At 35.9% G+C, this 17,297-nt stretch overlaps 1 protein-coding gene across 7 annotated transcripts in view; it reads left to right on the forward strand.

Moving 5' to 3' along the window:
• FAM184A (family with sequence similarity 184 member A) overlaps nucleotides 1-16,163 on the forward strand; it is a 74,085-nt gene extending 57,922 nt beyond the window's left edge. For 2 of the 7 annotated variants that reach the window (XM_054279326.1, XM_054279327.1), the window contains 9 exons: nucleotides 338-550; nucleotides 1,562-1,715; nucleotides 2,123-2,250; nucleotides 4,372-4,556; nucleotides 5,035-5,181; nucleotides 7,944-8,061; nucleotides 8,756-8,860; nucleotides 12,489-12,691; nucleotides 14,403-16,163. In XM_054279326.1, the coding sequence (XP_054135301.1) occupies nucleotides 338-550; nucleotides 1,562-1,715; nucleotides 2,123-2,250; nucleotides 4,372-4,556; nucleotides 5,035-5,181; nucleotides 7,944-8,061; nucleotides 8,756-8,860; nucleotides 12,489-12,691; nucleotides 14,403-14,484 (1,335 nt within the window). In that variant the 3' untranslated portion in view covers nucleotides 14,485-16,163. Of the gene's footprint in view, nucleotides 1-337; nucleotides 551-1,561; nucleotides 1,716-2,122; nucleotides 2,251-4,371; nucleotides 4,557-5,034; nucleotides 5,182-7,943; nucleotides 8,062-8,755; nucleotides 8,861-12,488; nucleotides 12,692-14,402 lie in introns of those variants that run through there. The other 5 variants (XM_054279329.1, XM_054279330.1, XM_054279328.1 and 2 more) reach the window with 4 other exon arrangements.
• The last annotated feature ends 1,134 nt before the right edge of the window (nucleotides 16,164-17,297 follow it).

The following is a 17,297-nucleotide window of genomic DNA, read 5'->3' on the forward strand; positions in this document are numbered from 1 at the left end:
TTCAGACCTTGATAGTGTCATTTTTATCGATCTTTTATATAAAACCTAAATAATCTTTGATAATTTGGCCATTAAAAATTGTTTTACAGGTAGTGCTGCAGTATGAACTAACGAATATTATAATCCTTACAAAACCACTAAAATGTAATTATTATATCTCTGGTTATATACATATAACATTAATAGCAGATTCACTAGATGGATGACATTGCTTGTCTGTCTTTTAGCTAATGCTCTTGCTCTAAAATTTCAAATGTTTTCTGCTTCTGAATGTCATCTTTACAGCTCATGTTAGTATTAATGACTAACGAATATTTGCTATTCTGTTGTGGGTTAGATCTCCTTACTGAAGCAGAATCTGGAGATGCAGCTTTCCCAGTCCCAGAGCTCTTTGCAACAGCTACAAGCCCAGTTCAGTCAGGAGCGACAGAGACTGACTCAGGAGATCCAGGAATTAGAAGAAGAGCATCAGCAAAGGCATAAGTCACTTCAGGAAGCCCATATCCTTGCCTTTCAAAACATGGAAGAAACAAAAGAGCAAGAACAAAAGGCATGTTTGTATGGTTATTCCAAACTCTGTAGAGAATATTGCCATTTTAGCATTTTGCGTACACAGTTGGAATTAGTAAAGAATCTGCATAACTTCAACATTTCCTTTTCAGCTGATGTATTGTAGTAATACTGTTATCTATCCAGTTAAATGTGAACAAAACATATTGAAAATATTTTCTAACACTGGCATTGTTTCATGTCTTACTTTATATACACATATATAGCTGTGTGTATATATGTAAAAGTATTGTCAACACATGCATTTCTTTATGGTAGATTGATGTTGTTACCCTTAATATTATATTCTTGTTTTCATTTGGAATAGGAATTTTCCATTATAGTTAATTTTGCATGTATTTTCTGTCAATAGACTCCTTTGAAATGTATTTTATATTTTTCTTATGTTAAAAGTTGTGTTAGCTATGTTCTGTGACTTGCAAGATAATTTTCGTATCCCACTCAAGATACTTTTTTAAAAACCTTGACAAAACCAGCATTAAAATTGGAATTTTGGTAGTGCATGGTATGTGATGGGGGGTATCTTAGGTTCAGCTCTAGAGTGTGCCTTTGCAATCAGTTTTCACACTATGTGCCCTGAAGATCAGCAGAAGATGTGTACCAGGAACGTTATGATTCATACAATTCCATTAGGGAGTAAACATGGGTGTCCTTAGGGAACAGAAGTAGCCAAATGTGTGCACACTAAACCCATCTATGAAACTGCACCTTATTATATTGCTTGCTTTTGTAGATATATCCATGGATTGCTTTTTTTTTTTGCCTTTCCAGCTGTGAACCAAATGGGTTTTGTGCACAGATAATCTTGGTAACCATCAACCACTGAAAAGAAAAAATATGTTAGGAGGATAAGAAAATATGAGTAATACTAGAGTCGTTTTTTTCTAGAGTATGTCAATGACTGCTTTTTGTTTCCAGTTATTTATTGTGTAATATTTTATACATTCTCTAAGTTGGTGTAGAACAAATTTTGTCAATTTTGATTTCATAGGAGTTAGAAGAACGTTTACAACAGAAGCACTCAGAAGAGCTTCATGCACTGAAAGAAACACACAAACAAGCCATGGAAGGCTTTAAATTGGAGATGGAACAGGAACTTCAGACTCTACGATTTGAGCTGGAGGATGAAGGAAAAGCTATGTTAGGTATACTTATTTTCAAATTTGAATATGGGTCCAAAACTATTATTTCTACTTATGCAAATATACATGCACGTGTGTGTGTGTATTATAACACTGTAGTGTCTCTCTGAGTCATTCAGTGTTGACCTAAGTGTTCCTCTTAAAATCACTATAAGCTTTAATAGGTAAGCCTAGACTCTTCACTTTGGAAATACCTCACCCTTAAGGCCTTTTGGAAGGAGTAAGCAACCAGAGTTCCTGATGGAGAACTGGTGTATTCAGAAAGCAACAGGAATAAAATGCAGGACAGTTACTTAGCTGATGTAAAGTGTGTTTTAGATCAGCAGCAATACTAGATGGAGCTGGACTGTTGCTGCTAATTAATGTAAACATGTCCAAATTAAACTTCTCTCTTTGTTCATGATAACCAGCTTCCTTGCGCTCAGAGCTCAATCACCAACATGCAGCAGCAATTGACCAGCTGAGGCACAACCATCAACAAGAACTGGTAGCTGCCAAAATGGAGCTTGAAAGAAGCATAGAGCTTGGCAGGCGACAGGTAGGAAGCATGCCTGGGATCTGGCTGTAAAATGGCATGGTCAGTATTCATTTTTCCCTTTGCAGGAAAGGGAGGAATGAGAACAAACAACAAACATGTAATCCTTCAAAATCATCCAGCACCAGCAGCTAATGCACTCCAGTTTCCTAAACTTCCTCACTTAGCTTTTTCTGCCTTCCACAAACCTCCTTCAAAGCCTAGAAACGCTCCCATATCCAGGTAGTTTCCTCTCAGAATGGCACAGCCATCTGGGAGCACCTTGGCTTGCTGTGGGAGGCAAGTGCCCATTCTTGCAAAATTGTCTTCATCCTGAGCTGCCAGCAGGAAGGAAAAAGCTGTTTCTCTTTGAAGCCTAAGAGATATGGCAAAAGAAGTGGTTGCTTATAATCAAAGGATTGCTTCAAACTGAAGAAAAATGCCCAACAAAACCAAGCTCCCAAAGCCAGTATGAACTACCTTTGCTTCCAGTAGCAAACTGATTAATTCACCGTTTATCTTTCATTTTCCATTTTATACACTGTCAATTTTTCTGTTAGTAGTTAAAAATTCCAAGTATAAGCTCTATTGAAGGCCAGACTCCTGGAAATAAGAGGGCTGGAAAACTACCTATTTGCCTGTATAATAGACTTTTCAAGATTGATTTGCTGATACTTCAGCACCAAGGAGGAGGAGTCAGTTTAGAAATATAACAAGAGAGGAACCAGAGTTTGTTAGACATAGCCTTTACACAAAAACAGAGACACTTGAAGATGAGCCCTCTTTTAGCTATTCCTTGCTGGTTTAACAGTGTGGGCAGCAGAGGCAAAACCAAGGTGCTGTTATGCAGGATTTAGGCAGATATAGTTTCAGTCAGGTGTTGTTTAAGCCCAGAGTCTGACAGTTAAATGAGATGTCAGAAATAAAAAGTAAATTACAAGAACTTGTGTTTGATCCAACCCAACAGGGGGTACTTTTTGCCTTTGTGATCTGCTAAACATGACCTTTGGTTGCACTGAGGGCAAAGCAGTTGCTGAGGTTTCTTGTGTTAAAATGCTCATCAGTTCACAGGATCGGGGTTGAATGAGATGGAAAGTGGTCTGATCAGGATGATTATATTTGCTACTTTTTGAAATATTTATATGTGTAGATGTAAATTTTTCCTTTGCTTTTTCTTATAACTTTAACCTAGTCTTTGTATAGGGAGATAAGTATTTATATTTAATTGTTTGCTCTAAAAGGTGCCCTAAGAAATTGGTGCACTATTATATATTTATATTTCCTTGAGACATGAAGGCACAAAACACAATTATACATTAAACTACTTTGGAATATCTGCTGATTTTCTGTATGCAAACTATATGGTTATTAAATACTGTGAAACTGTAAGAAGTGAAATAGATGGAAATAGAAAACTCTGAAAAAGTTATTTTCATTACAGACTTTTCTGAAACAAGGAGGTGCATTATCAAAGTCATTGGAATGGGCTCCAGCTGGGTTTCCCAGATATTAACTTCATTGGAATTTCTTATGCAAAAAAAGGAAGGCTTTTCTTGATTTATTGGACACAATATAAATCTAGCATAAACTTTTTAGCACATATTCTGCTGTAAGATATTTATGACCTATGTATATGGTTGTAAGATAGGAGACTTCAGAATCAGTTTGTTTGTGCAGGGCATACATCTTGAGCAATTTTCTCCCATTGAATGGGTCTGTAAGGGAGAAAAATGTTTCTCTGGATTGTATGCTGATGAGGCAGAGAAAGTGAAATGTTCAGACCCTGGATCTTAATGATACTTGTTTTTTTTTCTTGTGTGAGTGGGTGTCAGGTAGTGATGAGCTACCCCAATTTTAACAGGCAGTGATAATCATGTGTTCTTGCAAGTGGAAATCACTTATTACATAACTTTGATTTCTTCTTTCTGTGTACTTGTACACAATATAAAAGCCCTTTGCTTTGATAATAATTTGTGTCAGCTTCAAAAACTGAAAAAAATGTCTATTGGATGGGAAATTCTTCTAAATGTTTTCTTCCAAAAGCAAGTATTGCAAGCATCACCTCTATAAATGAGTTTATGTGCCTATTTATCTATAAATGAGCTTTATCTAAAATATTTTTTGCTGCTTTTACTTATATCATAGGAAAAAGAATTTTTGTGCCGAATATCAGATCTACAAGATGAACTGAGACACCGAGACCATCATATAGCTGAACTCGACAAAGAGATTCTGCATCTTCATGAAAATATAAGTGCATTGACAAAGGAATTAGAATTTAAAGGGAAAGAAATTCTTAGAATACACAGTGAATCCAACCAACAGATCAGGTATGAATTTTTCCACTCTAAATTCAAACCTGTATTGTTTCGCTTACCGTTTTACTATAAAAAAATTACTGTTTGCAGTTTTAAATGTATCCTCTTAATCAAGTCATGTTTCATATCATTTAGTCTTCTTTAGTAAAGCTCTGCCCTTTACTGGTAGAGTTAGTGACTATGCTGTGCAGTTAAATGACATTTCAGTGACACATTTTGGCATATTTTAGTAGCAGTTCCCTCAGGTGTTGGTTTTTTTTTCAAATTCATTATGTTTGTTTCTTTTAAAAAGCATTAAAGGAGATGCATTTACCATGAAATAAGCTAGAAGATTGGAGAACAGTAAGTAGTAGGCTTTGATGAATCAGTAATTCTTTCTGTGTTCACTGATATTATGTAAGAGCCATTAGAAGCATGGCAGAAAATCATGATGAACAAAAAAGTCTGATTCTAGAATAACTCTTTTTTTAACAAAAACTAAATTAAACAGGATGCATGAGCAAGATTTAAGCAAGAAACATGAGAAAGAGCTGGATGTCTTGACAGCAGATCACATCAGAGAGAAACAAAGCATGCTGACAGATTTTAATAAGACCCAAGAGCTGCTCAAGGAAATTAATTCAGCTTTACAAATTTCGTAAGTTTTGTTGCATTAAAAAGAATTGTATGTAGCTGCGTTTGAGTGAATAGTTTATTCTGGTGACCGTAAAGTCCTGAAGATACTATAGAGATGCAGATGTAGAAATACCTCAATAAAGTATGGGGGCTAATCTTGCATTCTTTAGGCACCACAATTTTATAATCTTTAGGGGAATGTAGTGGGCTAAGTTGTTAAGGATTTGAGAGAAAAAAAAATTCAGGTAGGAAAGATTAAATTTGTGCAGTTCCTAGAAAACTGAAGAAAACAGTATTTCAAGTGGTTTCTTTCTCAAACTTCAATACATCTGTTTTGAGAACACAATAATTTTTTCTACAAGTTTATAAACAGTACAGTATTTATGACTGCTGAGATGTGAGATTGTAGCAGGAGTGATGCAAACATTTTCAGGTGTGGTAGCATAAGGAAAATTAGTGTCTGATGTGGATTGTATGAGCATAACAATAACAGAGGCTTAAGAGTTTGTCTGAATCAAAATGCCACCAGGGATTAGACACAGATTAATGGTGGCAGAAGTGATGTAATAGTGTGTCACCAACCAGTGTTTTCCTGTCTTCCACATCCTTCATTCTCTGTCTCTGTGGTGTTACCCATTTGGTCAAAGTTTCTGGCTCAGGTTTCATAGCACATTGAGGGCTTCCTGCCACAAAGTTGTCACTAAGGAGTTTGTGTTTGCAGCATGGAAGAATTATGGCAGAGAGAAGAAATTGGTTCTATGTTTTTGAAAAATAGGAAGCTTTTCTAAATAAGTATCACTTACAAATGGACAGTAAAGCCAAAATGCATCTAGCTTTTTCTGGATAATGAGCCCTCAGAATTTGCTTTCAAATAAAATGGTTATAAAATTCTAGTTTTCACCCCCTTGTTCTTGTCCACATGCATGCTCTTACGCCCTGATAAATGTGGTACCTTGCCATTCAATAAATTAGGTGTAAGCTACCTCCTGTTGTTTGCTTCTCAGTGGCAGGGAGTTTTCTGAATTTAGCTGGTTTTCTGCTCCTTGCTTTTGCTCAATTTAGAGCTTTGAGGAAGCAGCCACTGGCCTAAAATCAGCAAGCATCATCCAGGGTGCCCTGACCTGCCTTTCAGTGTGTTATTTCTCTGTTCACACTGGAGCAACAAGCTGTCCAAAAAGGAAACTATGTAGGAAAGCAAACAAATTTTAAAAACCAAAACCAAACAAAAAAAAAAAAGCCCCAAAACGAAAAGCCAGAACAAAACCCAAAAACCCACACACACCCTCACCAACCCAGAGAAGTTTTATGCAGGTGTTTCTCAAGTTACTGTTCCCAGGTTCAGCATTACCTAAAGCATGGCCTCATGAATGTTTGTGGAATGGAGAACGTGTCTTGGAATGCTTGAGAGTGGGTGTCATCAATTAGGCTCTACAACTAAAGTCTTAAAATTACAAATTATCTATTTGAAACAGAAAAAAAACTCCAGTTCTCTGAAATACCTGAAAATAAAATTACAGCTGTGTGTAACTATCTACTGTACTCTGGGGATCTATGTATAATAGCTTAACCCAGCATAAAAAGTATGCACAAAAATTAAGCCAGCTGAGGCTATTTCTGTTCTGCTGAGTCAGATGCCTTCTCTGCAAGTAAAAAGAATCATGTTGTTCTCATTCATATTGTTTTATGTAATTACATTATATAATCTCCTCAAAATATGTACAGGTTATTTGAAGGTTATTAAACTATCTATATCATTTAATATTAACTCGTTTTTCAGCTGCAAATCAAGGTAAAATCTCATAGTTGCTTTTGAAGAGAAAATATTTATCTGAAGTGAAAAATTAGGTCTGCTTCCAGGTGTCTACAGTTTGTTTAATTCTTGTGGAATTAGGCTTGACCTGATTTAGATTCAATTTAATTCATACATTTCTCAGAGTTTGATTGGGATTTCCTTTCTTGTTTTCAGTAACTTTGTTAAATTTCCTGAATCTCTTCTGATACTTGGTTCACTAATCTGCATGAGGGCTGAATATGTGAGAGACATATTTAAGTACTTTCTTTTGGAACTATATTTAGCATCATGAGCATGTTGTTAGTTTAAAGGAGACACAATAACTTGAAACTGTCGTGTCTTCAAAACCTGTTCTTTAAGTAAAAGGGGTATTTATGTGGTTATTTGTACAATTCCTCTCTCAGTTGGCTTATTTCACTTCTCTCCTTTAATGCTTTCCCACCAGACATTTCAAATTTCCTCTTAGTTTTTTTTTTCAAATGTTTATTAGTTGTTACATTAGATATCCTAATATCCAAGTGTTATTCCTTTTGTTTTGCAGCTCATTCCTTTATTTCCTCTCTAATGGTACTAAGTAGCTTTTGTGGAGAGGAGTTACCAATTAGTCTTCAGTGTTCCTGGGTATCTTCTGTTCCAGTATGTTCCACAAGAACTGAGGAAGATGCTGTGGTTTTGAATGTGTTATTTTTAGCCTGACTTACAAGTGGCCCTTTCCAAAAATGCATGCAGAGGAAGGATGTTAAGTTTTTAGAATGTTCCCTAAATTCTTAGCTGCTGGAGCAAAAGTTACAGTTATTGGGGCTTTTTTGTTTCTTTTGTTTCTTAACTATCTAAAGTGGAAGGAGAACATAAAAATAATTTCCTTCAAGGTGGTAAGAAGGTCACCCTCTGTTTTTACTCCCTGAATTCTCTTTTGTACTTATCAAAAATGTGACTATTCACTCATTTAACACTGGATCAGGCTAAAGGGGATATTCTTCTTTTCTATAAAGTTTAGAAGAAATGGAAGAAAAATATAAAAACAGAGAATCAAGACCAGAAGACTTGCAGCTTATCTCAGAACTGAAAGACCTAATTGCAGAGCGGGACCAACTCATAAAGAAATTGATTGTAAGACTTCTATGCTCTCTTGGTGTAATATCTTGACAAATACAAAAGTTAATCTGATTCAAAGTGTTTGAAATGTATTTAAAGAACCAATCCTGCTAGCATGTTAGTCATATTCTTTGACACATTATTCCTCTGGTTTCAATGACTCATAATAGTAAAACTAATTAGATAGAGTGTTTCCCAAAATCAAACATAATACATTATTACAAGAAGTATTTTGGTACATGCTTTATCAGATGTCTCCTGCCTCCAATCCTGGGACAAGGCAGCCATGTAAGCCATATAAGAAGTAGTTTCTTCTGTGAGGTTTGTAAGACCAAGATCCTGACCCACTGAGCTTCCCAAATTCAGGCACAACACCCTGGCTTGGGTTAGTCTGATTAGATCCCAATTAAGAAGCAAGAAGGAATGAAGAAATTAAAATTGAGTAAATATAAGAATTTAACTATACTGAGTCTTTTGCAGTACATTATCCAGTAGGCTGTGCTCACTCTCAGGACCACGGAACTGCATAAATAGAAATTATTTAGATCATTCTACATAATGATATATAAACATGAAATGAAAATTTTAGAGTTATCAGTTTATTTGAAAATGTAATCATAAATTCATTTGAGACCATTTTACAGGCAGATTTGGCCACTAACTGATTGAAAATGCATAAAAAGGAGTTTCTATCTGTTGTTCTTTTTAGGAGGACAAAAAGTTCTATCAGCTGGAGCTAGTAAACAGGGAGACTAACTACAACAAAATGTTTAATGCAAGCCCTAATGTTGGTGTTATTAATCCATTGGTGAAGGTATGTTCCATGGACTTCATTGCTAAAGTAAAGAAATAGAAATCTAAAGATACAGTAAAAAGAAAAGATATGTCTATGTGTGTGTGCCTGCATCTATACACAAATCACTCTTAACAGACATGTTAAAACAAGGAACATAGTTTTCCATTTGTCTACTTATTTTTGTGTAGGTTTGTTTCTTTTGTGTTGTTGAGAGATACGCTGATGCTGTTGCCCTGGTTTGCTTGACATGTGTGACATAAAACACAGGTTCTTATCACAAAACTGCAAATTTAAAATGGAAAAGTGACAGGCAATAGAGGGTAGAACTGTATCATGCAACAGAGAGCAGTGACACCCCTTACTGGTTTTAGTTTTGTACTTTTTCTTGGTTATTATGGAAAGTGCAAGGGCACTTGGCACTTTTTGGGAAGCACTCAGTAGAAGACTATTAGAAAGACAGGGTGAAGGGACAGTAAAAGGAAGGGAATAAGGGTGAAAAGGGGAAGGGGAAGCACGTGAGAAGGGCATGAAATGAGTCTGAAGGGGGAAAGACATACAGTAAGATTGGAGAAGTGGAATGGCAAACCAGTATGGACCATGGAGGCTGCAGGAGACTGAAGTCAGTATCTAGCCTTCTCAGTTATTGTCACCACCTATGCAAGTGAAAGCAATTCATTAGCAACCTTTGCCAGTTCTCTCCATCCTGCTGAATGACAGCCAGGGAAGGCTACTGTACACACTGACCTGGTAGCGTTCCTGCGGGTTCAAGAGCCAGCAGCATTCCTTCTTGAGGAATGTGAATAGATTATCATAGAGTACCTAAATAAGTGGTGTAAAAAGGTACCTCCTTTGCACCACTTCAGGAGTGAGTGCTCTGACATTTCCTTCCTCCTTGTGATAACCCATAGGTTATTTCACTTGCATGGAAGGGGAAGTGGAAGCTGGAGAGATAGAAGCTGGGAAGGTTCTGAAGCGCAGGCTAAAACCCAAGGGGCACAACCTGAGCGGCTCAGATGCTCAGGAGCTTCAGTGATCAAGGTTCAGGCTCAGGTTATTTAGAAGGAAGTCTGACTCTATTATTTGAGATCAGGCTGTGTTTTTTAGCCACCCTTACTGCATTTTCACATCAGATCAGCATATTTCACACTTCTGCACAAACTCTGCTGCAAAATGTCAACATTCTCCTATGATTTTCATAAGTTCAGCAAATCCCCCTTATCTGGATGCCTAATTTTTATGCTAACTGCATAAAAGAAATTAGTTTGGGCCCATTCAAGACAATACCAGGACTTCCAGGTACAGTTTCAATGGTTGTTTGAAAATGTTGGAAGTCTGTCTGAACCATCCATTAATAAAGATGTAAAATGTAACCATTTAGTATATAACATTATGTTTTGTGTGAAATCTGAAGTGTTTGGGAAAAGTACTTCAGCATCAGATTTCCATAGTGATAATTCACATATTTTTATAATATGCGTCTATCACTTAAAATGTTTAGACTTTAGAAGTGTCTTGTACACCGGTACATTTTGAGCTGTCATTTCATGAGTTGTGGACAATGTTATGTTATTTTTTCAAAGCACATACTGTATTATTGGAGAATGAATTACAAAGAAACTGAAATTCTGATTCTCTTTTCTATTTTTGTTAAAAAAAAAAAAGACAAGTTATGAGTTACTACAGGCTTTGCATATTAATGCGAAATTGCAGCCATTGCAGTATGTGTTAGAGCTACTCTAATTTCTGCAATGTTTAGTGTAGTATTACATTGTTACATCTAAAATTTCTTAATACTTTGCATGAATTTCATGGAAACAATTCACACAATTTCTCTCTAGATTTGACTGTTTCAAGCATAGATTGTTTCATAGAGAATATTATATAAATTGTAGTATTTTTCTAAGCACTTATGTGGATAACATACACTTTCCAGATATGAGCCACCTGTGAAGCACACAGATTTAACTACAGTTTGTTTAACACACTGTTTTAATTACAGCAGATACTGTCCTGCCAAGTGTATTTTACATACAGTTGGTTACTTTCACCAAACTATTTCTTCTTATTTCTTGTCTCTTCAGCTACTACAGCAGACATATATGGGACAATCTAGTTTAATCCTTTGTAGCTGATGATCATTCACTGTGATGCTTAAAACCCACTGTTTTCTGTTACAGCTTTCTGTTAAATTGTCAGGGTATTTCAGTTGTGTATTGACAAACACACCCACAAGTATGTGTCTGTAATTAGTATCATTTGCATCTGCCAACACTGGAGAGGTCAGGCACTGAAATTAAAGCTAGCAGAGAGCCTGAGAGAAGAAAGTGCAAACAAACAGTTGGACTCTGTCTCCAGCTGAACTTGTGCCCACCCTCGAATAGAACAACTTTCCGTTTTCAGGTAGAAATCTGCTAGAAAATATTATATAGAAACAACATGAGTTTCCACTTCTCTTTCATTTTATTTAGTTCACATATATGTAGTTAATAAGCTCTTAAGGGGTTTTTCTCCTAGCTGCTTTGTTAGGGTTGCATATAAGTAATTCTTTATTATATATTTAAATAATACATAATTCATTGTATTTTTGAGCAAGGAAGCTTTTTATTGCTCTGGGTATGTCAAAAACTCCTATTTTTGGAAATAAGGCACTTTGAATTTTAGTATTTTATTGTGGACATGAAAAGTGTGATAGAAGTCAGAAAATACACACCATGTCCTGTCAGACAGCCAGTTAAAAGGAAAGTGATAAAATTATTTGAAACATCCTTCTGCATTAAAATATCTATAAAAACAGAGAGGATCACTGACTCTCTTGTGTGATGTGTTCTGGAATGTAAAATAGTGAAATAAAAATAGATTTCCTAAAGATTTTTAATCCCTTGAAATACTGTCAAGAGAAGTACAGAGTATTGGAAAAAAACATGTTCAATTGTGCCATCTGGTGTCTAGAAGTGGCAGCTGTATTAGCATCAAAGCCAGGCCTTTTCTTTGAGCAAGAAACTGGACTTCTGTACAGTAATATTTTTATCTTTAGCTGTTCTGCTACAATGCTTTGCTGACTGAGAGGGTGTAATTGCTCTGAAAGAAGTGTAGGTGCTTTTCTAGATTTTATGGTCCAGTTACCAAAATGTGCCTCAGTGATGGAGTGAAATGTGTTGGAAAGACCCGGTTTTTTATCATTTAAATTTGCTGTAATTGCATTTGATAGCAGAGCTGTTTCATGGATATGAAGAAAAGATTTAAGTAAACATGAAAGATTTAACAGACAGAAAGGAAATTTTCCACAATATTGTCAATCTCCAATGTGTAAATAGAAGCAATACATGTTTAAATAGAACCAATGTTTCAATATAACCCAAATGTTATATTGAAAGATCATATACTCATGTGATAAAGTCATTGATTATTACACTAAATCATAACAACCTAATCATTTTGATTAGAAATTCGATTTTTCTCTGAAAATTGGTGGTGTTCAGGTCAAAGCAAAAAGAAGACTACAACTGGAAAAAGAGCCCAATCTATCCCAATTCCTCTCCTTCAAAAAAACCTCCAAGCCAGCCATCACTAAAACTTCTAAATTAGGCAATGTCCTCATCTGTCCCGGTGCAAGAAGCCTTCCTTACGTTTGTTATTTTTAATGCAGCAAAAGAAGAAGAACGATAAATCAACAAACAGGTTTGTGAGTGTCCCCAATCTAAGTGCTCTGGAATCTAGCGGAGTGGTGGGCAATGGACATCCAAACCGCCTGGACCCCATTCCTAACTCACCCATCCACGATATTGAGTTCAGCAGCAGCAAACCACTACCACAGCCAATGCCACCCAAAGAGCCCAAGACGTTTTTGAGGTGAGCACTGCCTCACCAATCTTTTTTTTTTGCTTAACTTTGGAAAATTTGCTATTCTTATTGAGCTGAATCCCACTTGCTCTATCAGCCTTTCAGAGGTACAAGTACTCTTACAGCGTTTTTAATTTTTACGTTATAATTATAACCTCTTTATAGTATTCCTTTTTATTGTAGACCTTGTTGAAATGTGAAGTAGTCTCTCACTTTTTCCTAAGCCTTGAACTTTGAAAACCTTTATAAATACCTTAACAGAATTCATGTGCTTCCAATTGTTTACATATATGAACAATTGTTTTAGATGTTTGTGTTATTTACTGGTTTTCATTTAGGAATTGATACTAGCACGAAGGTTTGTTTATTTAGTAATATAGGATAATGATTTTTATATAAGAAAATTATTTTCCGTGCTAGGTGAATGTTTTGTGTTTCCTCTTTCCTCACCTATATAAAATTGTTTCATAGGAGTAACCTTACTACAGCAACAGGAAATGCACAGGCTTGGGTGCTTAATGCTGAGCTTCCAGTAATCAAAACCAGCATTAAAGTCTCAAGTAATTCTCTCACAAAATAATCTACTGAATTGAATAACTTAAAAATGGCATTTTACAGGCAGAATTTTAATCTTTTATCTTGATATGCCCACATATTAAATGCACTGAAGTGCTGTATTTTGAATCTAGCAGATGCTGATCTCTCACCTCTAAGTTGCCAACTTAAAGTGAAATGTAGAACCACAAATGTGTTTCCACAGCTTGTTGTTTGCTCTCTCCTTTGGTTTAATGCAACAGATCACATACCTGGCAACTGCTAATTATAAAGGGAACCAAATAATAGAATCTAAAATAGATAAGGGAAAACAATATTTTTCAAGAAAACCTTTTTCTTTAAAAAAAAAAGTACTGTTGCTATGTTTTTTCCTGTGCATGTTATGTGCATGAATATGCTCAGGTATCTATAAACATGCATGTGCATGACCCCATGGACTGTGATGCTGGAGTTTACACTCTAAAATGTTTTGTGCTCTGTATTATCCTATAGTAGAAATTATTTTATTACCAATTTTTATTGATAAAGGAATTTGTGTAATTAAATTTAAATTATTCTTTCCTGCTCATTTTGTGAGAATGCAAAGTTTTCAAAGAGGAGCCAAATGCTGTTTGCAGCACAGCAGTTTGTTTTTTCTAGTATCTTGGCATATTTCAGGTGTGTGCATGAACAATTGCTAGTGATGTGATGGGTATTATTACAAAAGTGTGTATTTCTGTTCAGTTGCCAGCCAGTCTTTGTGAGCACATGTCTACAAATATGATGTTGACATCATATTTTTCAAAATAACCTTTACCATAGGAAAAGGATGCTAAAAGAGGACCTTCTACAGTCATGCTTTTCCAAGAAAACTATTTTTATTCTTCCTGAAAACTACAGCTCTTTATGAGATTTAAAATTATGTTTTCCAAAATATTACTTGCCCACCCTCTAATGTGGCTTCTGAACTGAACTTGTGCTGCTGATGCTCTACAATGGAGTGGATGATCACAGATTCTATAGGGAGACATTAAATCACATCCTAAGGCACACTGATAAATTAATCCATGGAAAAACAGACTGTGTTCCTTACTGAATACTCTTTGATTTTCTTTTTCTTCTCCTAACAGTTGTACTTTTCACGTAGTTGTAGGATAATTGTTTTTTTTTCTCTTTGTGGATGTAGCCCTCCTCAGAGTGATGCCTCACCAGTGGCTTCCCCCGACCCACAGCGCCAGGAGTGGTTTGCCCGATACTTTACGTTCTGAGAGATGATTTGTCTTTGTGGCACAGCGTGGTGTGGACTGTTTATAAGAGCATGACCTAAGTAAACCCTCATGTGAACAAGCTTTCCTGTAATTTGTCAAACACTGTGAATGAGAAAGTATTTGTCTTTCTGATTTGAAACTGCACTGTATTTCATGTTATATTTGTTGGAATCACCTGACATGGTACTATACAATATGTGTAATTATAACTATTATTTTTATTTAACATGAAGAATCTTTGAACTTTGTAATTACTACATAATAAATTTTGGTAGAACAAACATAATGCTTTCCCCCCCTTTTTCCTATAAATGTGTTTACTTTGATTTCATGTAAGGCTTTTCCCCCCAAATGACATAATTGCATGGTTACTACAAATACAACTTGAACTGTAAAAGGAAAAATATATATCTCTCACTCTCTCCAATTTGGGTGGGATATGTTTAATGCATCCCAGTTCTGTTACTTTGTAGCAATTTAAAAACCTTCTATGGCTAACATTTAAAAGGAAGAATGCTAAACAAAACTAGTGTAGCTGCTGGCCTTCAGAACAGATGGATTCTGACAGAAGATGAAAAACGCCACAAGCCAGGAGCTGTTCATTGGGGAGGGGGGTTGATTCCTTACCTGTTCCTTATGAGACTTCACCACCTAGTTCTAATCAAAGATTTTATCATTGAATTCAAACAAAAACTCTTCCCACAGGTTCTGTATTTCTTTTATGAATATTAACAAAAACAAATGCTTGAAATATTTAGAAAACTGTTTTAGGTCTCTCTGTGTAAATCAAGAATCTACATTATGAGCATATAGTCTTGCTTTGGATAAAATTGATGTCTGAAATGAAAAAAACAGAAGCCACAAAAAAACCAAATACCAACTACACTACTTTTTCTCATTAATACAGATACAGGTCTTTCATTAAAACTTAGTTACCTTCCCTTGTCTATATTAAATTTTTTCCTTCTTCTTAAACTAATATATGAAACTGTTTTTCAGCTAGTGAGCATGATTCCCCAATCTATACCTTTTATGATGTCAGTGTTGCTCAAGAAATTTGTTGCAGCATAGAGAAAACCAGAGCTTATTGTCTTTTTTATATTTTTTCATTCAAAGATTACCACAAATTAACTCACACTGGTAGTCTCAGGGAGAATATTTTCTTTGTTTTATGAATGTATTTTTAAGCTAAATCTCTTATCTTTTAAAAGCAGGAAAAAAATATGTTTGAGTTATTTGAATAAGGTTCTAGTTAGCATATACAAAGGTCTTGAACTTTAATATTTCATCTAAAGCCCTAACTGCATCCTTTTTTTGCTATATGCACAAAGGTAAATACCCAGATGAAGATACTTGCTAATTATAAGGAGTTTTATATGTACTATATGTATAAATGAAAAATTTGTATGTTTTCATATAAACAATATAAAATCTTCTAAATGCACATTTAAAAACTTCTATCATATAATTCACCTTGAAAACACCACTGAAAGCTGTATTCTGGTGATGCTGCCATGGATTAAAAATGTATACATCGGATTTTCTGTAGCTGGTGGACTCAACTGTAGGTATATGCAACTTTTTAATTTTAGAAGAAAGCCATATTGGGCAAAATGTCAGATTTCTTGGCTGTTACCCAAAATAAAATTCACTAGATCATTTTGTTACAATGTTCTGAAGTGAGTGTTGTGTATTTTTTTCTTGCATGCTTTGCAAGGGATCAGCTGCCTTCTCCCATCTTCAACTTCATTTGAAGATTTTCTTGTATGGAATGAATAACTGAACAGGAATACAAAGATAATGATCCCTACATTTACCTATTCAGTCAAAGGTGTGCCCATTTTTCCTAGTAGGCATCTGAATATTAAGAAACTCTCAGTTACCATGTCTGCCATGCTCAGCACTTGTACCACTGCCTTATCAGTCTCCTCGAACCAAAAAAGCAGCCAAAAAAAAAGTCCCGAAACTGACCAAAAATCAAATGCCCAAAAAACAACCAGAGGAAACTAGGAAAAATTCTGTTTTCTTCCAAATGGCGTTGAGAACTCTGTAAAATGTATTTGTAAAAGAAATCGGTATCTGGCTTTGGGATTAAGGAACTTGCTTGATGACAATGCCACTGTGTTCCAGATCTTTGCAGTACCTGGTATTCTGGAAAAAGCTGAAAGTGCAAGGATTCATGAGTTCATAGGCAGCCTCAGCATCAGCTGCCAGGGGACACACCTTAGGGCATATTCTGGAGTCCACGTTTCACAGCCATGTGAACATCCAGCCATATTCCTGCTGCCTGGTCTAAACCTTTCCTTAACCTGTGGGATCCCTGAGCCCTTCTCAGCTTGTGTGCAGCCTTGCTGCCAGTGTCCAAACTGCACCCTGTGCCACCACCCTGACCACAGCATTAATGGGCACTTCTGGACTCTGCGGGAACAAACCGACATTGAGGGCACACACTGTGTTCTGTAAAACTGAAAAACAGAGCAGGGTTAAGTCCTTGTCTTCATTACCACACAGGACTATCAGGAGGGACCTCAAAGCAAAAATAGTAATATGGTTTATGTAAGAAAGCCATTATTCCAAGTGGAAAGCAGAGCCAAACCAGGCAAGTGTTCCAAGCCCAGGACAAGAGAGCTTTTCAGACTGGTAACTGCCAGCACTGTCTCCATCCACTAGTTTGAAACAATTACTTTTCCCTGTCCATTTTGCACCATGATTTCAAAAGAGGCTATCCATGGGTTTTTGAAAGGGCTTCATACATTTTTTGAAAACTTCTTATTGAGCAAACATTTCTTCATTACTCAGCTAAGCACATAACA

Source organism: Melozone crissalis, unplaced genomic scaffold, assembly GCF_028551555.1.
Source record: "Melozone crissalis strain CALT ecotype California unplaced genomic scaffold, PUWL_Pcris_2 ptg000027l_1, whole genome shotgun sequence".
Taxonomy (NCBI): Eukaryota; Metazoa; Chordata; class Aves; order Passeriformes; family Passerellidae; genus Melozone; species Melozone crissalis.